The 26,861-nt window shown below is 49.3% G+C and overlaps 1 protein-coding gene across 2 annotated transcripts in view; it reads right to left on the bottom strand.

Moving 5' to 3' along the window:
• The window catches only part of FAM120A (family with sequence similarity 120A), a 94,145-nt gene that overhangs the window by 54,424 nt on the left and 12,860 nt on the right, over positions 1–26,861 (bottom strand). For both annotated transcript variants that reach the window (XM_039221436.1, XM_039221434.1), the window contains exons 2-5: positions 22,629–22,875; positions 19,535–19,617; positions 4,744–4,872; positions 4,028–4,124 (exon numbers count right to left, since the gene is read on the bottom strand). In XM_039221436.1, coding sequence (XP_039077367.1) covers positions 4,028–4,124; positions 4,744–4,872; positions 19,535–19,617; positions 22,629–22,875 — 556 coding nt within the window. The remainder of the gene's footprint in view (positions 1–4,027; positions 4,125–4,743; positions 4,873–19,534; positions 19,618–22,628; positions 22,876–26,861) is intronic.

The following is a 26,861-nucleotide window of genomic DNA, read 5'->3' as shown; positions in this document are numbered from 1 at the left end:
TTGACACACTGTGGTTATGGACTAGAGCTCACATTTTACATTAGGGTTCCCTTGACGTGTTCACGTACAAGGACATACATCCACCCTACAGTGTCACGCACAATAGTCTCACTGCCCTAAAAATCCTCTGATCCCCGTGTTCATCCCTCCATGGAATTTCTTTTTTTTTTTTTACATAGTTTATTGTCAAGTTGGTTTCCATACAACACCCAGTCTCATCCTCACAAGTGCCCTCCTCCATGCCCATCACCCCCCTCGCCCCCACCTCCACGGACTCTCTACTGTCTCCACAGTTCTGCCTTTTCCAGAACGTCACACAGTTGGAATCCCTTTCAGATCAGCTTCTTTCACTTCATGAATGCAATTCAAGGTTCACCCAGGTCTCTCCATGACTTGAAAGCCCCCCCCCCCTTTTTTTTTTTTTTAGCACTGAAGAACATTCCATTGCTTGGAGGGCCCACAGTTTATTTACTTGTTCACCTGCTGCAGGACATACATGTTGGCTCTTCAAAGCGTTGGCATTATGAAGACAGCTGCTATCCACATGGTGCAGAGTTCTGTGTGGACATAAGTTTTTTATCCCTCTGGGGAAATACCCAATAGCGTGACTGCTGGAATCTCATGGTAAGAGAATGAGCAGTTTCCCAAGAAACCATCACATGGTCACCCAGAGCAGCGCGTGTGAATTCTCCGCACCACAGCTGAGTGCTCCTGCCGCCCGCCTCCTCGCCAGCCATGCTGCTGTCGGTGCTCCGGACCCAGGCAGCTCTGACGAGTGTGCAGTGGGAGCTCACTGACTTCCTGAGGTGGCCAGGAAGACACAGTACACGCGTCTTCAAACTCACCGGGCCTCGGTTTCACTTGCGCAGCTTTGAACAAAAACATCATGAATGCTAGAGCCTACTTCTCCGTTCACAGACCTGAGGTGGGTGGGCCCCTAGCAGCTCTGTTGTTTTTTCTAAAAATCCCAGCAATGATTTGGACGCACAGCCAGGTCTAAGCGGTATGGTTCATCCAGGAACCACACACTGCTGACAACTCCATTCTGACATGGCTTACGTGAGCCTATATTCACACCGGGGACTCTGGCGGGTGTGGCAGGCATTGTGTGCAGGGGCGGGAAGCACAAAGCATAACCATCTCTAGGTCCCCGGTCCCAACACCAGGTTTCTGACAAATTCCTACAAAATAAATACTAATTTTACCTGTAACATTTTAAACACCTATCTAAGAACAGATAGCTCCTGGGGGCCCACTCTGCAAAGACAGTAGGGACTAGAGGCCATGTTTCACCCTGAAAAGGAACACATGCTATGCAAACCAGGCCCTCCAGCCCCACGGGGCAAAGGGGCAGCGAGTGTGCATCCCTCTACCCCCAGCACTTCCACATCCTCAGCACCCATGTGGAGAGCAGAGCCTTCCTCGACCTGGGCTTGGAAGAAGATGCCCGAACCCGGCAGCCCTACCCAGCACCAAACCACCGGCCCTGCGCCGGGCCAGGAAGGTTTTCCTTTGGAAGACACAGGTTCCCAAGGCCCAGTGGAGACGCTGGTAACCCAGTTCTGGGCTAGAACCTCCATCCCAACCAGGTTGAGAAACCTCTGGTTAGAGCCAGCTCTCCCCATCTTCACTCCCAACAGCCTCCGAGGGGCTCGTACAGTGCTTATGAGGTCTCCAAAGCTATACATGTTCCAGTTTCTAAAATGATTAATACAGACAGGTTCTAATGAATGAGAAAGTTACATTCCAACACTGGTTGTTCAAAATTCCGAATGTGTCTTCCTAGAGAATAACGTAACGGACCAAGGTCAGTAAAGATCATCTTGGACCTACCTATTGCTGACACAAACATTTTATGGAAAATATGTCTTGGGTTCTAACTTGGGATGCAGAGAAAACATCTCCCCAATTTCAAGTTGTTCCTTCTAGGCTCTCTGTTCCCCACGCAGCACCACAGCGGGAACCTAACAGCACGTACGGGCAAAAGGCACCATCTCCACGTTACCTTTGTCAGGAAAATAAACAACAGAGGCAACTGCGCGTGACTCGGTTTCTGCTGGCCCCACACTGTGAGTCTGCAACTTGAAATGCAGCTTCCTTCCTAGTCTTGCCCTGACCTCTGTCTCCGGTCACAACACACTTCAGGCCACACTCCTGCCACCCCACACGCTCTGCTGCCCCAAAGCCCCTGCCCCGCAGCTGGGATCTCTGCCACGGTCAGAAGCGCCAAGAGCCCTTGCAGAGGAGGCTTTTACAGGTGATGACTGCCCACAGTGACCTGCTGGAAAGTATCGCCCCAAACACCTCAAATCCTTCACCAGTCCACCAACATTCTCCAAAACCCACTGAGAGGAAGTGAAACTGAATTCCAGGAGTGTCACCTTCATCCTTGAAATGCTTACTTCATGTGTTGTTTGCTGACTTAAGAACACGAAAGCACTTTGTGTGACACTGCAAGTTTTTCAGAAGCTGAAACTTAAAAGCTAATTTAAAGCCCACCCCGCCCCTTCTGCACACTGTCAGCCCTGTTAGCAGCTCAGACCAGCGCCAAGCACCAACCAGTACTTTTCTCCGTCCTGACTTTCCCGCCTCCCCCTCCTGAGTCAACGTTCTAGACCCCGGCGCCCCGCAGCGACCCTCTCAACTGCATGCCACACAAGGACCAGGTGTGAGGGCAGATACACAGGGGCAAGGCCACCCTTCTACGAGCTCCTCCCCGGCTCTGCAGCTGCAGGCCACTCCTTATCTTCTCCAGACTCCTCCCCCTGAGAACAAGGACAGTGTCTGCCCTGTCACAGAGCAGGTCACATACACTTTCCATGTAAACATGGTCCAGGTAGCCATCTCCATGACCAGGAAGCCCGAGGCCAGAGGCAGTGGAGTCAGGATGCTCGCCCCTGGCATCAGACCCTGCCTGTCACCTATCTCAGCAGTATCCATGGCCCCATGTAACCTGTCCCATCATGTCACCCTCTGTGCAGCAGACTGACCCCAAACCACAGTGCTCTCACTGTCCTGGTTCAACAGCCCTTCCTGGGTTAAATCACTCGGTCAAATACCTTCCTACAGGGGCATGCGGGTGAAGGTGGGTGGTGGGGCCCTGGCTGCCCCTGACAGACACTGCTGGGGGCGGGCAGGGGGCAGCGTGCAGAGAGTCAAAAAAAGGTGCCAAGGCATGATGGCGGGTGGCTATGGCCCTGGACGGTGACGCTACTCAGAAACCACAGTGTCCCAGGAACAAAAGGACAAGCCCGGCCCCACATGGGTCACAGCAGGCTGGCCGGCAGGGGAGCCAACGCCGCCCCACCCTCCTCAGACACTGGGCACCCCAGAGACCACCACCAGTAGCCAGCACTCGCCTGTGACCTGCGGGCCCTCCACACACACTGCAGTGCCATGCGTGAGCAAGCGGACAAAGGTACCACTTAAGGGACAACTGTCTGGGACATTCTGACTCTGGGATTAATCTTCTGAAACCAGTAAACAGTGGAGCTCGCTAACCACCCCAGGAACGTGGAGGCAAACAGCACAACTTCTCAGACCCTCGTGGCTCTGGGCCCAGATAGAGGCCATCGGACTCGGGTAGGAGTCTGGCACGTGCACTCAGAGCTCCGCGGCCTCCCATGAGAGGATCACTACCAGGCAGGCTTCAGGCAAACAGCTTATAATTATTTTTATTGCCCAATTTCAAATCTGAGTCAAATTTGGTCTTTCACAAAAAAAACAAAAAACCCAGGCGACAAAGGAGAAGACAACCATCCGCCTTCCTGAAGTGGGCGGGAGGGCCTCCCCGCAGAGCACGCCTGGACACCTCCTGGCCCACCCCTGCTCCCAGGTCCCTTCTTCCTGCTCCTCGATCCTTGCAGGGTCCCCTGTGCAGTCTGCCCAAGGGGCTTGGCCCTACACATCCCTGTAAACCACGGACACCTCACTTCACGTGAAGAAACCTCCAGACCACCAGGTCAACACTGAAATCTCTTCGATGACTGCATGTCAGTACCCCTCACAGAGGCTTTGATTTACTTACCTAAGTAATGTGGTGGGTGAAATGCCATAGGCTTACTAGTCGCTGAGTAATATCCAATTGCTCTCTTAAATCGAATAACTTTGTCATCTGTTCTAGACTGAAATAAACGTTAAGAAAACCTTTGTAAATCACATGCCACTGGTCATGTGCACGAACTTAATTTCAAGTTCAGCACATGTCATAACCCGCAGCTTTAAAGTTACTAACAGTTAGAATAACATTAAAATCTTCCAGGAAAGTTAACGAATCAAACACTACTCAGGGTGACTCCTGGCGCACAGTCAGGAGAGCCGGGTCTGCAATGCAGCCCACGGGCCCCGGGCTTCCCCAGGCCAGCTTCTCCTGCTGCTGGGATAGGCTTTCCTTCCCACCTCCGGCAAACAGGGCAGTGGTTTCAACTTTCCAGGGAGGCAGGGAGGTCACACCAGCCTCACGTCTTCTATTAACTCCAACCCGCTCACGTTCCTTTCCAGAAAAAGGAAGAAGAAATCCCTGACCACTGCCTGAAGGGGATGGACAAGTCATGTTCACAAGTCTACTCGGCCCACGCGACAGGTCTGTCTTCTTAGGAGAAACGTACTGGTCGTGATGGAGAATGTGGGAGCAGCAGACCTCACAGGCGTCCTCCCGAGCCGGAGGGGAGGCTGGGAGCCAGGTGAGGGGCCCCTGCCAGACCCACCCCCGCCGCGCACGGTGCTCCGAGCGTGCGCCTGTACCTGAGAATGCTGGAACACGTCTTTAGCTACAGCATCCAAGTCCGAGGGGTCCTGGATGTTGCGGACGTAGTCGGCCACAGCCTTGATCACCACATCGCAGGGCGGCAGGACTAGCTGGTGAGCCCGGACCTGCGGAACGAGCACACAGGTCAGTACGTGAGTCCCGCGCGCAGGGCCGAGAAGCTGCAGGCGGCGTTTCCTTACACGGCCCCTCGCCACCCTGCCCTGAGTCTCGGCCCCAGGACTGGTGCAGAGGCCCAAGCCCCGGCCCCCTTCAACCATTAAATACAAGCTAGCCATCTGCACCCAGCAAGGCCACAGGGAGCGGGCAGCCATACATCACTTCCGACGTCTGGAGCTGGGCTCCCATCAGCCCTGAGCCCAGAACCCCGTGCCCCACCACATCGAACATGCTGCGAGGGCCCAGGGGCTGCAAACACTTCCGTTCTTCCTGCACAGCCAACAGGAGGCAGCGCTGGGTGAACTTAGCCCAGGCACCAGAGCACCGCGGAAAGGCAAGCCGGCTCTGAGCAGGAGGAAAAGCCGTGTCCCTGACTGCCGATGCCGAGAGCCACGTCTGGTGACAGACACACGGATAAGTGTCGGCATATTATGCTGTCCCAGAATAGCCGATTCCACAAAAAAGTTAACAGATTAAAAAAAAAAAAAAAAAAAAAACGCTGTTATGTGGAAACTAATCTGACAATAAACTATTTGTAAAAAAAAAAAACGGTTTTAGGCTCTTTCATAAAAACTAAAATCTATGAAAAAAGATTCAATTTCAGCTCTAACTATCGTAATGCCTTCTGAGAAACAAACATGAATCAGGTACTAAGTATGTTTCTGGCAATTAAAAGCACTCGAACGACAGCATGAAGTGACCTTTGTTTCCTATATGTAGCCACAATGACCATAAAGGCTCCTAAAGACCCCGGACCTCCCGAGCTGTCCGCTCCTGCCCACCAAGCGTGTGACTGTCCAGGTGCACCCGGCATCACCACACGGTCCTCCAGGGTGCACAGGGAGCAGAGCAGCTGGCTTCAGAGGTGAGGAGTGAGGAAGGGCCACGAGCCACGGAGTGTGCTGACCCCAGATGCTGGAAGAGGCAGGAAACAGCCTTCCAGAGTTTCCAGAAGGAGTGTGGTCTGATGATACCTCGATTTAGTCCAATGAGACCGACTGTGAACCTCTGACCTTTGACATTGTAAGATAACAAATCTGAGTTGTTTGAAGACACAACACACATACACACTAAAGAAGAAAATCGGAAAACCGGAGCCTGAGCATAGGATGTGGAAGAACCACCGGAAACCCTTTTACACTTTTAAGTCATCAAGAACATTTTCAAGATGCACACACTATATTCACTCCTTTACACAAGCAATGCGTTTTCTGGAAGCACTCATCCCCACGTCCAAGTTGAGGTTCTCAGGCCCCAGCGTGCTGGCTGTTAGTGCTCGTGAAGGTACATCCCAGCATGAGGCCCACAGACAGCCACATACACGTCTGTGAACACAGATCACATGCTCAGTCCTAGCAACCCAGACCCCCCACGAAAAGGAAAGCCCACTGGCTCCCACATGCTCCATGGGGACGAACCCCAGAAACAGCACATCCCACCCAGTCTGGGAGGAGTGCAAGCCCCATCTGCTCTCCCACTTCCGGGGTGTCTGGTCCCCTGGCGGGCAGGAGCAGGGCCAGTCGGTGGCGGCCCAGGAGAGAGGAGTTGTCTTCACGGAACACCTTCCCCTCGGTAACGGGCCCGCGGGGACAGGGATGTGGGTGCCTGTGCGGCGTGGGCCTGGCTTAGCAGGTGCGACCCGGCACCCTGAGAGCCTCTGATCAGACCACAATGGCAGGCCGGCTGTGGTATGGGGATGTTACATACGGAGCAGACCAAACGACAACATGGTGAGAACAGAATGAATGCGAAACTAAAATGCACAAAAGGAGAGGGGCACCAGGGCAGCACTGGGCAGCTCTCCTCGGTGCGCATGGTCCATCCCGCCTCAGTGACGGGGACCATCTGTCACTGTCGTTCCTATGGACATCCCTGGTCTGCTCCAGTCTCTGTGGCTACTGCTCAAAGAGCCATGGGCAAACAGACGCTGCCAGGGAAGGGCTCCAGAGTCTGCCTAAGGGGTGGCGAGTCCCCACGGCCCAGCCAGGCCCAGGGGGACAGCACGACGCGCGCTCAGCTCAGGGGACACACAGAGGCCTCTGTGCACACATGGAGGCCTCCGTGCACACAAGAGGCTTTAACTCGGGAAGAAAGAGCACACAAAATAACTTCTAAAACTCGCACAGCATTGTTATAACCTTAGAACACTGAACGAGAGATTATAGAATTCTTATAAAGATTTACCACAGAATTCCTTTTAGTAGCAAGATTCCTGGTACATTTAAATATGGGTATAGCTGCAAACATCCAATTCGTTAAAACTTCTAACACTCTTGACAATGTCTAATTTGTCCTTTCCTTAAAAACCTTGCCAGTGCGTTGGGGCGCCTGGGTGGCATCCAATTCTTGACTTCAGCTCAGATCATGATCTCATGGTTTGATCCCCATGTCGGGCTCTGAGCTGACAGCATGGATGGAGCCTGCTTGGAATTCTCTTTCCCTCTCTCTGCCCCTTCCTGGCTCTGGCACGCTCTCTCGCTCGCTCTCTCCCCCTCCTTCTCTCTCAAAATAAACATTTAGAAGGGAAAAGAAAATGAAGGGGAGAAAAAAACACCTCACCACGGCACACATGGGAGAACTCACATGTTCCTACGGGCTGGCAAACTGAGTGCGGAGAGAACCAACCCAACGGAGAAGGAAAGAAGTCCCTGGAGACTCGGGCCGCCCCAGATTCGGCCCACGGCTCTCTAGATCTATACAGGCCACACGCACCAAGGGGCCTCTGCAGACACTCAGCTGGGAAAAAACGCATCAGGACTTGCTGACCCTCAAAAAGCACCATCACCTTATGTGGCTAAATCTTCTTCCCAAAGACGCTCTGGACGAGCACGTGGCTCCCCATTACCTCAGCAACTACAGGAGAATTACAGCAATCTGTCCTGTTAATCTGTAAATCAAAATTAACACTCAAACCAAATGAAACGCTTGCTCCTTCGCGACAGGCTTCAAAATATTTTAATAAAAGTCCCACTTCTCCTTTCTTTTTTTTAATGTTTATTAATTTTCAAGCAAGAGAGACAGAGCACAAGTGGGGGAGGGGCAAAGAGAGAGGAGACACAGAATCTGAAGCAGCCTCCAGGCCTCAGCTGTCAGCACAGAGCCCAACGCAGGGCTCGAACTCACAGACCATGAGATCATGACCTGAACCGAAGCCGGACACTTAACTAACTGAGCCACCCAGTTACCCCTCCTTTTTTCTTTCCTTTGAACAGTTGTACTTTAACTTTAGACCAAAGCTTAATATTAGGGGGAAAAAAGAGTTAAATAAAATGCAACAGTATACCTAAATTAAAGTTGGAAACATGTACCTTCTGTCTCCAAGGACAGAAAGCAAATTCTGTTTAACTTAAAAGCAGGGGCACCTAGGTGGCTCAGTAGGTTAAGCACATGACTGTTTCCGCTCAAGGTTTGTGGGTTCAAGCCCCACAATGGGCTCTGTGCTGGCAGCACACAGTCTGCTTGGGATTCTTTCTCTCCCTTTCTCTCTGCCCCTCCCCTGTTCACACACTCTCTCAAAAAAAATAACATTAAAAAAATTAAGAGTAATAAAAATCATTTTAAAAATAAATAAATAAAAAGCAAACATTGGTGCACCTGGATGGCTCACATCCAACCCTTGATTTCAGCTCAGATCATAATCTCACAGTTCGTGAGTTCAAGCCCCGTGTCAGGCTCTATGCAAAGCCTGCTTGGGATTCTCTGTCTCCCTCTGCCCCTTCCCCACTCTCTCGGCTCCCAAATAAATAAATAATACTTTAAAACAAAAACAAATGTTCACGATCATCCACTTTTTTACAGCACTTTGTAGCAATTTCAGTATCTGTTAGTTACTTGCTTTGCAAACAAAGGAACAAACGTTTGGATCTGGAAAAGACCTCCTAGAACACGCAGCTCCCTGCTTCCGCACAGACAACCGGAGGTCCATGGGCACTGCTTGGTGGGAGCTGGCAGTCGCCTCCACACCCATTCCCTCAGCCAAGGCCACCTACACGGGGCCTCATCGTTCCCCCATGGGTCCAGTTCCTGAAGACTGTGTGCTGCTGTCTCCTGTGGGTCTGGACAGGTGAAGGGTGTGGAAGGCACTCAGGAAGGCAGCTCGTTCGTGTCCACAGGCCCCGGCCCCCTGCTGGGGCTGCCATGAAACAGGCAGTGTGAGCACAGAACACAGCCACTCTGCAGGGACACAGCCGAGTCCATGGGAGCCTTCTCCACACACCCCTCAGCACGGCGAGCACTGGCCGTCACAGGCTCCGACTCCTGAGGGCCCCAATTCCCATCCCTATGCTACTAATTCAAGGGCCACATTGTCAGTTAGCACCCCAAGAAAAGAACCTCTATCTACCCCTAAAAAAGGAAATAATGAGGGTCCCTCTAGAGAATCAACTTTAAGCTGCCATGTTCTAGTGTCTTGCTACTTATGTGAGTCTGTCATGTCATTACATTTCAAAACATCATTTTCCCACAAATTCATTTAAAGGCACAAAGCAGGGACATCTGGTCAGCTCAGTCAGTTAAGCATCCAACTCCTGACCGGCTCAGGTCATGATTTTGCAGTTTTTGAGATCTAGCCCCACAGTTCAGGGGATTGAGCGGAGCCTGCGTTGGATTCTCTGCCTCTCCCCTGCTTGCAGTCTCTCTCAAAATAAAACCAAAAAAATAAAATAAAATAAATGACACAATGCAGTTACCAAATGACATTTCAAATGTTAAATCCATTATGTCACAGCAGCAAAGGATTCCACTAAAACCCAAGACTCTCTCCCAGATGGATGCTGATTCCACTAAAGGCTCCTCTAACACTTTCTGAAATGTGCCACCAGAAAGGATCATTTGACAGGGCCTTAACTTTCATGTGATGGAATAAAACCTTTCCACTGAAACAGCACCTCCCTTCCAGAGGTGACAGCACCCTGGCAGGTGAGTGTCCCTTGGGCCAGGGCTTCGGCCACCTTGTGCAGACACCGGGCATCCTGCATGGTCAGTGTCACAGCCACGAAGACGAAGGGAAGCTGGCTGTGCAATTAGTCGTTTCTCTCACGAGGTCACGGCAGGGGTCCAAGTTCCATTACTGTACACATCCTGCCCCGGTTCTCGATTGTTTCAATCCCATTCACGTTTTTTGTTTGCTTTTTAAAACAAAGAAAATGGTGTTCTTCAAACCTACAGATCATATTTTTGTGTCGGGTAACTTTTTTCTCCTTTTTAGAGAACGGATATTCTCACTGAGAATTTCTCTTCACTTCGGCTCTCTTCTTTGCACCTCATACCGCATGCTGACGAGAGCCCAGATGTGTCCTCACCGCCCCACGCCTGTTGTTCTGTGAGCAGCATGGCAAGTACACCTCTGCTGCATCTTCAGGAAACGAGCATCAGCATTCTGACGCACAATTTCACTGAGCAGGTGTATATACGCCACCTTCTTAATACGAAAATGTACCCCCGCACATACCCCAGGAGCTAGTCAAGAGCCAGTTACATTGCGTCACAGACATATGCATCTGCAGTTGAACACCGGGCTACGCAGTGCTTGAGGCCTGGGCAAGAGAGCCAACAATGAAGTTAAATAATCTTTATACAGGGGGGTGGAGGACACCCGGGTGGCTCAGTTGGTTAAGCATCCGACTTCGGCTCAGGTCATGATCTCACGGTTCCTGAGTTCGAGCCCCACATTGGGCTCTGTGCTGACAGCTCAGAGCCTGGAGCCTGTTTCGGATTCTGTGTCTCCGTCTCTCTCTGCCCTTCCCCTGCTCATGCCTTTTCTCTAATATAAAAATAAACATTAAAAAATGTTTTAAATTATCTTTATCCTGTTTCCTTCATACAGAATAGACGATCCGGGGGCACTAAAGTCTTTATACTGACAGTAATTTGAAATCCTCAGATGTTCGTGGAAACAAGAAGACACACGTGGAGCACCCACAGCAGCAAGCATGTGGGTGTGCAGCCCCTGTGAGGCCACCTCTGTCCCCACCTGCACAAAGAGCTGCACAGCTGACTTCAGCACAATTATTTATAAAGCACATTTGAAAATGTTGTCGAGAGCAGACACTGGATGGGGAGATGGGTGCATGTAGCCCGATGATGTCTGACTTTGTGGCATAATAAACAATAGTTTGTGACTTAAAATATTTTATAAAAATACTTAGAAAATATAAATGTTAGAAATTCAAATACTTGAAAGTGAAGCAAAGATAAAAATATGCAAATTACAACATTTATGTTTGTTTTGTTTGAAGAACACTGTAGTTATATTTTTATTCTGCTAATAATTATGTCATCATAATTATGTCAAAGTTTAGTGATATTTTATTTTGCTTTTGAAAATCTTATAGCGTGCTGTTAGGGATTAGGTAATAACATCAACATTTTCAATAAGTTTTACATGAAGTACTTACATAGGTACAATGCTACCATTTTGGTTAGTCTGAAATAAAATTCTGACTAAGTGAAAAAAACAAAAGCAAAAAAATCCTTCATGAAGATCTCTCTCAGCTTGTGTCCAAACTGCAGAAATGCTATCCATCCATCACGTATGTTTCTGCTAGCGCACGGTTGTTCAATTCTTCGTCCTCTCGTCCAGCTAAGTGCTCAACGTGAGGCCATGAGCAAATTGGAACACACACCGTTACGTCAACTGCCGGGACAGGGGGACTGTCATGGCCACTCGGTCCCCCTCAGGACAGTGGTCTCAGAGCATCTGGCTTGAGCTCTGAGAACCCACGTCAATTCCCACAGACTCACACACTAACTGAATAAAACACCGCAAAACCATGACTCGGGGGCCCAGTGCTGCGGCTCCCACACGAGTGAGAGGAACGCGAGGGAGAGGAAGTCACAGGCTCCACGTGACATCTCTGCTGAAGCAGAGGAAAGCCGCAGAGCATGAGGACGGTGCGTACAGAGCAGTGGCCCAATGTCCTGACATCAGAGGCTCACGTTCTTGCTGAAAACACCTGCTGGCCAGGCTCCAGGAGGCCCCCTCAGAGGATCAGGCGGAGGAACATCAGTGCATTTTACCCTCACGCCACCACTGCGCAGTGCACTCTGGATGTCCTGATGGGACGGATGGGCACACAGGGCACTCTCAGGAGCACCCAGGTGACCAGCATGGCCACCACCCTGAGGCAGACCACACCCTGGTCTCTTACCTTCTAAGTGACACCTCTTCTAGGGCTGAGATGTCTTTTCTACGAAGCGATGGCAGGTAGCAAGCCCCCTCTCCTTCTGATATTCTTACTGAAACAGTTAAGAACTGGCAACGCTACCGTAGCCCTCCCACCACCCTTTCTTCAACAGACCCATAAAACCCAAATCCACGCTACTGATGAAGGGAGCCATGCAAAGAGCGGGCACGGAAGAGGTATGAGGTCGGGTGACGTCAGACTCTAGGAGGTGGCGCCTGCGGGCCGAGGGCTCCACACACAGCTGAGCAGTGCTATCGGAGGCAGTCAGGAAGGGCATGGCAGGGTCAGGGAGAGTCAGACCAGATGCAGAAGGGGGCTAGAATCAGAGACACCCAAAAGCTCTACCCTGGATGTCACAGGGCCAGCCAGGATCACTCTCTGAGAAACTGCATAGAGGGGATAACCCACGTGGACCAGCTGGTGTGCCTCATATGGTATGCAGGTAGAGATGCCCTGGTGGATGGTGGGGGACACACACTGCAGTCGGGGAAGGGGTCTCACTGGACAGTTGTCAACACAGAGATGGTGGCCAAAACCCTCAGAGCAGATGAGATGTGCCAGAAAGCATGAGGCCACAGCACAGTGCGGGAGGACCCTAGGGAACCCACACACAAGAGTCAGGGAGGGGACACGGCACATGAGGCCCACAGAACCAGGCTGGGGGCCAGGAAGCAAGGCAGGGATCTGCCAGGGTGAGGAGAGCAGAGGGGCTGAGGGTTGAGTGTTTCATGCCCCAAGGAGGTGAAAGTCATTCATTAATTCACAGATGTCAACCGCGTCCTCAGTGGCCTTGGACAAAGGCCAACTGTGGCAGCCCAAATTTGGCGCAGGGTTAAGCTGTCGGGCACATTACTAGAGGAGATCCTCAGGAGATGCGGGGCAACAGGGAGCGGGAGGGTGTGAGGAAGACTGTAGCATATATACAAATGGAGGGCCAAGAGAGCGAAGGGGAGACAGGACTGGGTGTGCAGGGCAGTGGACGAGAACACAGCATAAACCAGCCTTGGACCAAAAAAGGGCTGTGGCCATGGGCCCAGCCGGGGGAATGGGCAGCGGGGGCGGCCCCAGCACAGGGTAAGTGGGGGCAGTGAAACCAGGGGAGCCTGGAAGCCAGAGATGCACACGTACGACACATTCAGATGGGAGGGTTACCTGCAGACACCGGCAGCCCAGTTCACGTTGGGATCCGTGATTCTTAAATCCATTTTATGGAGGTATTTTATGTGCAGTAAAACCCATCAGCCTCAGGCAGACAGGTCACTGTGTCTGAGGAAGGCAGACCTCAGTGTGGCCGTCCCACAGTCGGAAAGAGCCCTTCCGCCGCCCATGGCCCCCGTCCATGCCTTTCCCAGCCGGCCCCAGACCGCGGCCGCCCTCCGCTTCCTCTCCGAGCGCCACCCTTCCTGGGCTCACACGGAGTCTCAGAGCGTTCCTTCGTGTCTGGCTTCTGCCATTTCCCTGAAGAGAAGTCTGCTCCTTCCCAGCTCCCAGGCCTCTCTGTGTGAAGCTTCCATTCACCATTCACCGGCCGACCGCGGGGTCAGTCTGAGGCTTCGCGGGTCACATGACAGGTGCGTGTTCAGCGTTGTTAAGCTGCCTGACCTATGTCCAGGTGGCCACTCAGCTGTAGTCCCAGCAGTCACCTGTCAGAGTAGCAGCCTGTGGTGGAGGTCCCACTGCCATTCCCTAATGACACGAAGGACCTCTGTGCACCTACCGAACATTCTGGAAAATGCCTGTTCAAACGTCCCCATCTTTTCTGACTAGGCTTTTCTTACTGTGCTGTCCTTTACAAATTCTGGACACAGGTCCTTTACCAGACAAACACCAGTCCTTTGCCTCAGCCACTTGCTTTTTATGCTCTTCACTAAGAAATCTTTGCCTCAATCAAGGTCACAAAGATCTCCTCTTACGTTTCCTCTGGAGTTGATTTTTATCCTGGAGTTGATTTTTATACTCTTTTCACTTTGCACAGGGAGGTCCAGTTACTGAAAACACTAGTCCCTCTCCCTTCTGACACAAGCAGCTGACCACGTGTCCAGGTCCCCCTGGGCTCTGCTGCACTCCACTGACCCAGGGGCCGGCCTGCGTCAGGACACCTCGTGGGTGAGCACAGCCTCACAGTGAGACGTGAAGTCTTCCAGCTCTGCTCTTCCTTCTCAACGCTTTTGTGGTTATCTAGGTCCTTTGCAGTTCCACATGAATTTTAAGCTCAGTTTTCAATTTCTACAAAGAAAAAAGCTTGCTAGGATTCTGACAGGGAGGTAGAAAAAACTAAGTCTTTGAATCTGTGAGCGCAGCACCTCTTTCCGTCGGTTTCGGTCCTTCCTCAACCACGACCGTACATTTTCGCCGTCAGGTCAGGTGTGCGGGTCTCAGCCAGGGACGGCGCGGCCCGCGGCTCTTGTCGAGTGAGGAGGTGGACACAGAGCCCGAGTAGGGGGAGCTGTACAGCCAGCTCGAGAGGGCCCACCGGGAAGCGAGACCCCGGCAGGTGTGAGGCAGGCCCCCCCGGAGGCCCAGCAGCCAGTGTCGCCGCGCAAGAACACTACAAACGGGCAGTGGTGACGCAGGGTAAGGGGGCAGTGAAGTTTATGAGGGGAGACAGAGCTCTTCTTGAAGGAGACCCAGGGCAGGACTCTGGGCCCAGCAGGCGGAGGACGTGCGGCCAAGCTGTCTGGCTGCCCTCGTGAACGGAGCTCACAAGGGCTCTGCAAGGTAAAGGGGAAGGAAGACTGGCAAGGTCCCCCAAGGCTCTTCTGAATGACAGAAAGTGACTGAGTAGAGTCACTAGGAGCAGCGAAAGGTGGTACTCAGATGAACTAAATCTCAAAAGAATTATCAAAGAGCCACATCAAGAAAGTTTTTAAAAGCACAACCCACAGGATGCGAGAAAGTATTTGCAAATCACGTGTCTGGTGACACACGTGTGCCCAGAATACAAAAGAAAAATTAAAAAAGACACACACACACACACACACACACACCTCTTACAACTCAATAATAAAAAGACAAATAACCCAATTCAAAAATGGACTAAGGACTTGAATAGACAGTTAACCAAAGAAGATAACCAAATGGTCAGGGAGCACAGGAAGAGATGCTCAACATCATTACTCATCCAAGAAATGCAAATCAAAACCACATCACACCCACTGGGGCGGCTAAAAATAAAGGAGCCAATAACAAGCACTGGCTAGGATGCGGGGAGACCAGAAGCCTCACACTCTGCCCGGAGGGGAGTGAACAGCGCGGCCACTAACAGAGAGCACCCTGGTGGCGCCTCAAGCAGCTGAGCACAGAGCTCTCTGTAAGCAGCAATTCCGGCCCCAGGCGCACACCTGGAGAAAGGGAATCGGGTCAGAGCAGAGCACTCTGGGTTAAATTCTACAGATAAAACTTAAGACAAAATGTTCCTGATGTAACCTGACAGGTCATCCTGGTGTCCGGCCGCCTCCGTGAGAGGTAGTGCTGGCTGAAGGAAGGCAGGGTCTTCGAATCAGAAAGGAGGGCGCGCAGGCGAGCATGGACAGAGCTCCACTAGAGGCGGGAGAGAGCCAGGAAGCCGCGGGGGGGGGGGGGGGGGGGGGGGGGGGGGGGGGGGGGGGGGGGGTTCCAAGCACCGCGCAGGGAGCGGGACTTGGGGGACAATGGCACTGCCCGCTGACCACAACTGGGGCATGGTGCCAAGCACAAAACAGAGGCCCGTCAACCACGGTGAAGACCAGCACGTGCGGGAGGTCTGGGGACAGGAAAGGCCAGCACACACCTGCAAACAGGTGGACAAGGGGCTCCATGGCAGAAGACACCTGGGGGTCAGAATCGATGGGGATAAAAACTCCAAATGTGTGAAAATGAACATGAAGTTTAGGAATACAAAAAACACTAAAATGATGGTCTGACCTCAAAGAATTTTTAAAATTAAAACTAAATGCTTACTCAAAATAAAAATTCCACCACTTGCTAAAACTCAAAATCACAGAGCAGTAACAACTCAAAAACCACATTAAAGAAAGAGAGCCCATGGGGCGCCTGGGTGGCTTAGTCGGTTGAGCGTCCGACTTTCGCTTAGGTCATGATCTCGTGGTTCGTGGGTTCGGGCCCCGCGTCGGGCTCTGTGCTGACTGCCAGCTCGGAGCCTGGAACCTGTTTCAGTCTGTGACTCCCTCTCTCTCTGACCCTCCCCTGCTCACGCTGTCTCTCTCTCTCTCTCTCTCCTAGAAATAAATAAAAATAAAAAAATAAAAAATAAAAAGAAAGAGAGCCCACTTGGCACATGCTCTCCCACCAGGGCTGACTAACCCAGGCCCCAAAGGCCCCACCCCTGGTTCTGGAATTTTCCATCATATAACATGGCCTCCTACTTTCCTGAGCACAAATGAAATATTCTTTACTTCCAAATCAAACCTGAGAAACGTGACGCCACCTTACCAGCACCTCTTCACACAGAAACGAAAGAACGGAAAAGGCCCCTGCCTAGCTGCTTCACCTCCTCTTTTCAACCTCCCTCGGGAGATTCCAGGTTCTGAGTGTGACCAGCAGGGCCCTCTCACCCCGGAGAGCACAACCCTGATCGTCCACACAGCACACAGAGCTCTGCTCCCCTCCCAGCCCACTGTCTGCAGGTATCATCCTGCAGCCGGCTGTCTGCACTGCGCTGCACCCAGAGGCCCACCCTAGTCGCGCTCTCCTAACGAATGGAGTCGTGGACAGGGAGGTCGTAGGGACAGGGGGAGGACTGTGGTGCTCCACGGCAAGGGGTGCTCCGGGCTCACTAGGTAGGAGGTTCAGGCAATGCCCACCCTCTGTGGAGAGCAATGTAGTGGGAATGACCTTGCCGAAATGCTACAGAGCGGGACAAGGAAGGGCAACACGTGTACCCAGGGACACAAATTAGATACCCATGAGAAGTGTGTGTACCACGGACTCCTAAAAATCATGAGAAAGGGTTACAGATAACAACTAACCAAATTCTCAAATCGCCTGGTTACTTTCATGAGTGGGAGAGAGCAGACAGGACACAGACAGTGGGATCCAGCAGCAATGTTCACGAGAAAGGAGACCATCGCATCCAACTTCCCCACGTGTGTCATGGGGCCAAGATGATGCCACACACGGATCAGGTGCATAAAGGGCCAACACAAAAAAGCTCTGCAATATCTGAACTCAAAGCAGATGTTCTTGCATTTTAGAATGTGACTTTGAAACGCCTACAACTTATCAAGTCCTTGAAAAATTACCGCGGCTTGCTTCTCCCATCACACCACAAAACCCCCAGCTAACATTCAAAATACACATGATGATAATGCATAAAACTTGACTGGATCCTGATTTAACAGAAACAAACAATGCCATAAATGCCTTCCAGGAACAGTGGAAAAATCTGAATATGAACTTCATCCTAAATGACATGAGGGAATTACTGTTCATGCAGTTGACATGATAATAGTAATAGAAGTAAGAAAGAGACTAGCCTCGGGGCATCCGGGTGGCTCAGTTAAGCGACAGACTTGGTTCTGACTCAGGTCAGGATCTCAAGGTTCACGCATTTGAGCCCCACATCGGGCTCTGCACTGCTGATAGCAAAGAGCCAGCTCAGGATTCTCTCTCTCCCTCTCTCTCTGTCTCTCCCCAACTCATACTTTTTTGCTTTCTTTAAAATAAATAAACTTTATAATAGAGATTAGCCTAATTTTTAGGTAATTATGATATGAACTGAAGTTTTCACAGGTGAAGTGGCAAGATATCTGCAACTTCTAAATAATGGAGTTAAAAAACAAAGATAGATATAAATCTACCTACTTCTTGGCAAAATGTTAACTGTAGAATCAAGTAGATACATGGATGGACATGGTCCATTTCAATTTTTTACATACTTAACATGTTTCTTAACACAAAATCAGGAAAAACACACTCTAATGATGCTAGTGAGCTGCCAGCAGATTGAGCTGGTTCCCCAATAATCCTGTAAACAGCGCTGCTGTCTAACCTCTGGCGCGTGACCAAGCACAGCTCGGCTGAGACGCACATGTGGTCTGGGGTCCCGGGAGCTTCTCTGCCGCTATCCACAACCGCATGAAACTAATATGAAGCCAGCCTTCCCTTCATCTCCACTTACAAAAGCTCTGGCTCGGCAAACCTGAGGAGCACAACCCCTAATGCAAGTGCAGCCACCTCCAGGCCGTCCGTCAGCAGTGGGGCCACCCGGACCACAGGCCACAGCCTTTCATCCGTGAGGACACGGGGAGAGCACTGTGGCCAACAGCAGGAGAAAGCTTCTCTCCTTCAGAAAAAGCAAGGAAAACAAGCAATTTCTAACAAGAGGAGAAAAAGGCCTTTCAGACATAAGGTGAAAACCTCAGGCCCAAGGAAAAGTAGCACAACGAAGAGCGGGGTCCAGGCAGCAAGGAACCAGAGCAAAGACGCAAGAGGGAGTTTCGCTTGAATGATCAGGTTTCTCCAAAGTTCACTCCAAGTTAAAACAAAAAAAGGCAACTTGAACCTAAGCAACAATGGAGACGGTTTGCATAAGGAGGGTAACTCTGACAGGAGGCGGAATTTCGCGGGAGCTGTGTCTCCGGGAAGCGTGGCGAGCAGCCCCCTTCGCTGCGGGAGCTGAGGCCCAGGCTGCCCGGCAGACCTCCCACCGGCACCCAGGGGACGGCAGCTGTGGTCACGGCGCCAACCCACCAGCAAAGGGGACTCCGGGCCCAAGTTAGACTCCAACTTCTCAAGTTAGAGAAGCGTGAGCACAGCTTTCCCACGCTCCTCGTGGTCACAAAAGGAAAGCGAGAAAGATAAAAAATACGAAGCATTCATAAATCGGTACAAAGGGAACATTTCTCCAATGAACTTGGCTGAGTCTCTTCCATCACTCAAAAAACATTAAAACCTTAGACTTTTATAATTTTAGAAAATTATAGCAAATTATGAAATTCATCGAAATAGGCTAAGACATGATCCAAGTTAACAGATGACTATATTACCTATCGAAAATAGTAATATTTGTAAAACAATATTAAAAACCTATAGCTAAAAGGTTTCCACCCATATGAAATTTATCAAAATAGGCTAAGACACGATCCAAGTAACAGATGACCATATTACCTATCAAAAATAGTAATATTTGTAAAACAATATTAAAAACCTATAGCTAAAAGGTTTCCACCTACCTAGGAACTCGGTGTGACTTCATCTAAGAGAATTTTTAAGGACATTCGCAAACTTCCCTAAAGTTTAAGAGCTGGGAACAAGATAAGGGAGGCTGTGTGTTTCAAGGCGGTGCGGACCCATAAGGCGGGGGAGTGTGCGATCCTAGCCGTGCAGCTGTTTCCTTCTACAATGAGGGAGCATCATTCACATATTAAAGTTACAGCAAACTCAACAGCTGAGGACCACCCATGCTGGAGAAGAAATGAACTTGTACCTTAAGTGAGGCTAGAGGATGCTCTGGGCCAAGCAAGCTCCAGTGGAAGGAAGCCAGGTCTTCATCAGGTAGAATGTGATTCCCTGCAACACAGACACGACACGGTGAGGAACATCGCATCAGCGACACGGGGCAAGCCCGCGACACCGCAAGTCAGCACCTGCAGATTACCTCTGCGGCTTCATTTTAGGCTCTGCGAGGACTTCACAGGACCGCCTCCTTTGACACATCATGTACAACCTCCACACAAAAACTGAAAATACTCATCTTTTACTAGAAAGCCGCATGCAGCAGGCAGACTTCTGCTGCATGAATGTGCACAGGGCAGACCCCACAGCACTGGGGTAAACAGACTGCACTGGACCTGAGCCACTTGGCCGCACGGTACTCGGGTTGGGCTGACAATGCTGGGCTAACGGGATACAGCTTTCATCTGCTCGTGAGAACCCAGGCTTCAGAGCGCACTCTGTCACCTGGGCTCCACGGCAGAGGCAGAGTGCGCTCTGAGCTAGGTCAATGACTTGTGACACTTGTGACACCTCCTCCGGTCACTTCCACCACCACCCGCAAACAGATGTCAGAGCACAGACCACACCACCACCAGGAATGCCACTCGGCTGGGGGCCCTATCACCAGGGCTAGGTCAAAAATAAGAACTGCATCCAGCTGAGAAACCACATTTTTGGGGAGCACTCTCCCTTTGCTGTAGTTCTTGAACATCAGCATACCAACATCGTTAGTTTGTTAGTTCTCACGGTGCCATTTAAAAGTGGTAACTTCCGGGGTCCCTGGGTGGCTCAGTTGGTTAAGCGTCCGACTTCGGCTCAGGTCGCGATCACATAGTTTATGGGTTCAAGCCATGCATCGGGCTCTGTGCTGACAGCTCAGAGCTTGGAGCCTGTTTCAGATTCTGTGTCTCCCTCTCTCTCTCTCGGCCCCTCCCCCACTCATGTTCTCTCTGTCTCTGTCTCAAAAAAAAATTCAAGAAAATAAATAAATAAAAGTGGTAACTTCCTAAATAATTGTGATTTTTAGATCATGATTTAGTCCCCTCCACGCGGAGAAGGCAGATTCATTTGCTAACAGAAAGCAAAACAAGGTGAGTTCTGAATTAATTAATTTTAATATTCTAAACACCCAAGTAGACAATCCAGGAGTCCTGAACCGCCCTGGCATCCAGAGGGGCAGAGGGCAGTCCTACTGTCCTCCCAAGCTCTGCTCTGCTTTCCCGTGCTCACACCCTGCACAGACCTGGCTGTGAAGTATGACATGTCTCGGATTCTTGTGAAGCTTCTATTTGGAAAAACATGCAGCCAATTCCAACATCGGTAACAGTCTGTTAAAATCTGGGTCACATACTTAATTGAATATTCTACCCAACCTCTACAACAAAACAGCTCATATAGCTACTCTTCCCGTTACAGCAAGGAAAAGGAAAATAGCCTTTCTCATTTGAGAATGCTAAAGCCTTTATACAAAATCTAAACTAAAACTGTTTACCCAATTAAGAGTTTACCTGTAACTTGTCTAAATTTTTTAACTTGTCCAAATTTTTTATAAAAACTCCAAGCCCTAAATTCATTACTAGATTATTCAAAATGTTACTATTGTTTTTCATTTATTTTAAAATTTCACAGAATAATTTAGCCAGAAAAATATGGAGCTTGTATTATCTCCCCAGAAATATATTCAACATTTCTTAAATATAATAAAGAAATATCTTCCCTTATTGCAAATTAGCTAAGGGATTCAAAATTCTGGAAGCATACAATTTTCCAGTTCATTTAAGGCCAATTAATATGCCAAAGTCATTTTGTATAACAGTTAATATAAAATTGTTCATAATATCCCCATCTACATAAGCAGTTTTAACATCAGAGAAATACCTTTTATATTACAATATTTGAAAATATGAAACAATACTTAGAAAATTAGTTTTAGTTCTCCAAAATTCCAAGTCAGAAATGGAAAGAAAATAGCCAAGTACCAAACAACACATATTTGAGATTAGATTCAAACAAGGACAATTTTCAAAATCAGAATTTTTGACTAATGTGGTTACACAATTTGAAATGCTATCTCCAAATGATGCATGAAAAAGTGTCATTCCTTCAGTGTAATTTCTAATTGTGTAAAACTTTTGGGAATGTTTATAAAATGTGATACATAGAAATATCTAAAAACAGCCCACAGAATAACTGCCATCTTACACACTTCAGAGAAGACAGAGCGCACAGGAAGATCCCACGTAGCGTTCACACACCGCCTGTGTGTCCCAAGCGGCCCCTTACCTGCCACCATGGCCCACAGGCCGCGATCACAGAAAGGCCTCGCTCAGAGCACGCCCACCCACACTGTGACCATGATTCTTACAAAACCAGCCTCTAGAGCTGGGTATTCAAGCAGCTGCAGACGCGCACACTGCACCAGACCAGGATGGACAGAAAAGAAAGAAAAAAACTGCAAAATGCAAACAAAAGTGACAGAGAATATCATACCTACTGGAAAGTCATTTTTACAGAAACTAATGTATTAAACTTTAAACAAAACAAGATTTCATCTTTTCTAGGCATCCAGCATGAAGCATTCCTCCAAGGGAGTTTTTAAAGATATTTATACATCTATTTGAAATACAGGTGTTGGAAATAACGTGAGACAGTTTATGTCTGTTGTTTTCCTTTCAAAGCAGTGAGTGTCCCCAACATGCAGGAAAGCCTGACAGTGCTAACTTCACAGCGTATCTTCTTTTGTAACAAACATAATTTGTGCCAAAGATTAAATGTCTAATTTCCATAGTAAGAATGTGCTTAACTTTATGATTTTAAAATGTCATTTTCCCCAAAGTACTAGTGGATTTATTCCCAAAATTAGTTTTTCGGCCTGAACAGAACACATGAACAAATACAGATGAACAAAAGAAGCACATTATCAGTTGCACAAAAAATAACACTGAGTGAGGAATACCGCTGAGAAGGGGCCCATTCCCTGGTTAAGTATAAGCCACAACATTCCAACACTGACATTTTTTTAAAAATACCAATGTGTTCTTAGCGTAGAACCGTATCAAATGAAGCGGTTTTCACTGCCCACCTACCTAAGAGAGCGGCAAAGATAGGGAAACGGTTTGGGTTCAGGTCCAGCTGCTTGGCGACCTCGTGCATCAGATACTGGCTCGTGGTGAGACTTTTCCCGTTCCGGCTCAGTTTGAGGGCATGGGCACTGAAATAGTAGGGGATGTTGCACAGCGCATAATCGGAGTCATAGGCGACCAAGCCGTGGAAGCCGTTTTCTCTACAGAAACCGATCACTTCCTGATGATGGTCCTCGATGCTCTGCGCCACCTGTGCGGGAGAGAAGAGCACACAGTCAGATGCGCCCCACTGCAGCGCCCACACCGACTCCCCTGGGCAGGACCTGCAAATCCCGGATACGGAAACACCTGAAAGGGCCAAAGAGTCAAAAAAAACACAATAAAGGGCATGTGCGGCACACGGCGTACATGAGAAATCTCTGTGGGAACCATCTCCTCCTGGTCAGTAACTATAATCCCATTTAGACTGCAAATTAATTTTCAATTTCTTGTCAAGTTCAAAGATCATCTTGCTCCAAAAGACACAACGCCAATTGTTCCCCTTTACAGTATTCTGAAGGAAAAGAGAGAAAAGAGAAAAAGGGACACAAGAGGAAAATAAAGAACTATCAAAGCAAGAGGCAGAGAGAAGCCAGCCACCCTGGGGAAACCAAATAATTTCTCTGAAGTAGAAATATGTCAAATAGATGAAATAATCAGAAGGATTTGTCTTTTACACAAAAGCCCAATGTTACCCAGCACCTACCAATCCACTAGTTATTATACACCCTAAAGCACTCGGCACATGGGGACAGCAGTAAAGGTGAACATTTACCCCAAATACCACTGTCACGCAGTTACGCTGTGCACAGGACCACAGCTGGTGGTGCAGACCCAGGACAGGACCGCCATGGGACCAGGCCTAACCTCACTGCCTGTCCCCATGATGAAAACTACAAACCACGGTTTCTTTCCTTGTACCAGCTCTCCTGCACCCCCACCCCCATCTCCGGGTCGCACAAAGGAAGGGCAGTAGACAGTACCAGGAGAACAGTAAAAGGCTCTGCAAATCTCTCTGCTCCCAAAAACATACCAAAAGGCATTGAAAATCATCTTCCTAAAGTATATAAAGTCAAAGACCATCAATTCTCCTGCTGTTTCCCAAACTCATTCAATCAACTGAAATCTGGCAGTATTTTTTGTTTCTACAATAGATAAAGTATTTAAGAAAAGAGAATTTTAGGGTCACCTGGGTGGCTCAGTCAGTTAAGCATCTGACTCTTGATTTCACCTCAGGTCATGATCTTACCGTTTGTGACTTTGTTGCCCATTGTCTGACTTTGTGCTGACGATGGGGAGCCTGCTTAGGATTCTCTCTCTCTCTGCTCCTCCCCTGCTCTCTCTCTTTCTCTCAAAACAAATAATAAACTTAAAAAAAAAAACTGCTTTAAAATTTTTTTAAAAGGAAAATAAAATTTTAAACTAAATTTGGTGATACAGCTAACAGAAAATTAACTCCCCAAAGAGCCCTAAAGATGAAAAACATAAACATAAATTTACTTAAATATAACTTTCTAGAACCATACTGTCCAATGCATGGCTACACTGAATTAAAATTAAAACTCACTTACCAGCAAACAGTGAGGGCTCAGTGGTCACGGGCTGGGTAGCGCCATACAGCCCCTCCCATCTCTCACCTAATTTCACAGGCCAAGTGGTCACCATATTTTGTTGGAAAGTTAGTTATAATGAAATCTCACTCAGAAGCAAGGCAAACCCCTTAAAGATGCATATTTAAAGGAAAAATAACTTCCTGCATTCTCTTGATAAATATTTGATTAAAATGTTTTACCTCACAAGAAAAATATAAACGTACAGTCAATTCATTTCTAGGTCTCAGAAGAATGTGGTCTTGCCCCTTCATCTAACAACATGGCTCCTTCACTAACATGGAAAAGTATAGTTTAAAAAAGTTCTAAAATCAGGCCAGCTCCAAGTCTCCCAGCCCAAGCCCCGCCCCCCACCACTTCAGGACATAGAACTTTCTAATGACAGCAATGTCCTGAAGCATTTCTAAACCACCAGCAATCCCCGGGTGTCATCCGGACATCCTTCATCCTAAATCTGCACAATGTGCCCAGAAGCCCCAAAATGAGAGGAGACTGTGAGTGACCGCCCCTCGCCCCCCCCCAGCCCTCCGAGGAGGAGAAGGGGCAGCACGGCTGCCTGCTCCAGGGCCGGGTACCCTGTGCAGAGGGTGCAAAATTACGTGCAGGAGCCACACACCATACACTCAATATTGAGCGTCCTGCGAGGGAGTTTATGAAACCGTTCTCCCGGGACACTGAGGCAGGAGCAGCAGTCCTCCCTGAGCACCCTCAAGGCGGTCACAGCCGCACCCCCCACCCCCCGGGAAAGGCAGCAGGGCCAACCCTGCGCCATCGCCCACACAGGCCTTCCAGGGAGAAGAGCAGGTGCACTGACTGACCGAGGTGAGCACGGTGGGGGGGGGCAAACTCCGAGGAAGCAGAGGTGGTGGCGTAGAACAATCTGCGTATTTCCAGTCATAAAACACTCACGCTCTTTGACCCAGTAACCTCACTCCAGGAAAGGGAGCCTAAGAAACCAGTGCACTGGTAACAAGCGTGGAGAACAAAACAAGGGTCCAAGGAACAGGCTTCCTCGGGAGAAAGGGACCGAACATCCACGAGCCAGGTAAACAGGGCGGCCCACTGGGCCGGACATAGACATGGGGAGGCTTCCCACAAGCAAACCACTCAGATCAAGCCACTGTGCAGAGCCACGCAGAGCTGCGTCCGTAGGGAAACACTGAAGAGAGAAAGCAAGCAGACGCCAACAGTTCTGTCGGGATAGTGCAATTATGAAAACTTCCTTAAAAGAAAATTTTAATAGGCACCCAGATGGCTCCGTCGGTTAAGTATCTGACTTCGGCTCAGGTCATGATCTTGCAGTTCATGGGTTTGAGCCCCGCTTCGGGTTCTGTGCTGACAGCTCAGAGCCTGGAGCCTGCTTCAGATTCTGTGTCTCCTCTCTCTGCCCCTCACCTGCTCGCACACACTCTCTCTCTCAAACATAAACTTTTTTTTTAACTTAATAGATAAATAAATCACAAAGAGGGTGCCTGGGTGGACAGAGACAATCTATGTGCCTCTCATTTGTTTAAGGAGTGAATATGTTTGTATTAGTGATGTCCTTGCTCACCCCTAAGCCTGCCAATAAGTGTGTATATTTCAATGGTCAAAAAATTGGTCAACCTGGGGAACCCGGGTGGCTCAGTCAGTGGAGCATCTGACTCTTGGTTTAAGTTCAAATCATGATTTCATGGTTTGTGGGATCAAGTCCTAGCACAGAACCTGTTTGGGATTCTCTCTCTCCCTCTCTTTCTGCCCCTCCCCTGCACAAGTGGGCTCTCTGTCTCTCTCTCTCTCTCTCCAAACTTAAAAAAAAAAAAAAAAGCAAAGTGAATAAGCTCTTATTCCCAACACTGATTTGCAAATGATTAACAATACCTTAACCCTCCCTCAAAGTACACCCAGCATTAGACATATAGCTTGTCCACTAGAATTAACTTCCTAAAACAAAAGATGGAGAAACCAAGCCCATGAGCGTGGACTTCAGTTCTTGAAGCAAGGTGGGCTGACTGCACCCCTGTCCTGCTCATGCACCTCAGGCACCCTGAACGCTGTCAAGGGGGGCAGAACCAGAACACCTAGGTCCCAGTTCTGGCTTGATACCCATCTGCCGAGCCAGGAATTTACAATTCATAGGTCTTTAAATTTCCTTCAGTTTCCAAAATTCTGGTATTGTCTCCCACCATTAAAACCCATCATGCCTTGGGGCTCCTGGGTGGTTTAGTCGGTTAAGAGTCTGACTCTTGATTTCAGCTCAGGTCATGATCTCACGGTTCATGAGTTCAAGCCCCACATCAGGCTCTGTGCTCTCAGCTCTCAGCACAGAGCCTGCTTAGAAGTCTCTCTTCCTCCCTCTCTCTCAAAATATATAAGTAAAATAACACTTAAAAAAAAAAAAAAAAAACAGGACTTTACTGAGGAAAGGCAACACTGCCTTAAGACCACGAGGTAACAGAGACACAACCCTCCCCGACAGGCAACAGCAGCGTGGTGGGGCCGCACCACAAAAGGACACAGGGAAGAGCCAGGGGTCTGGGTGGTGAGCACACATGACTCTACACACTGTCCAACTCATACAACTGCACATCTCACACTGAGAATGCAC

Source organism: Hyaena hyaena, unplaced genomic scaffold, assembly GCF_003009895.1.
Source record: "Hyaena hyaena isolate Hyena2069 unplaced genomic scaffold, ASM300989v1 scaffold_987, whole genome shotgun sequence".
NCBI lineage: Eukaryota > Metazoa > Chordata > Mammalia > Carnivora > Hyaenidae > Hyaena > Hyaena hyaena.
This window is presented reverse-complemented; position numbering and strand designations above follow the sequence as displayed.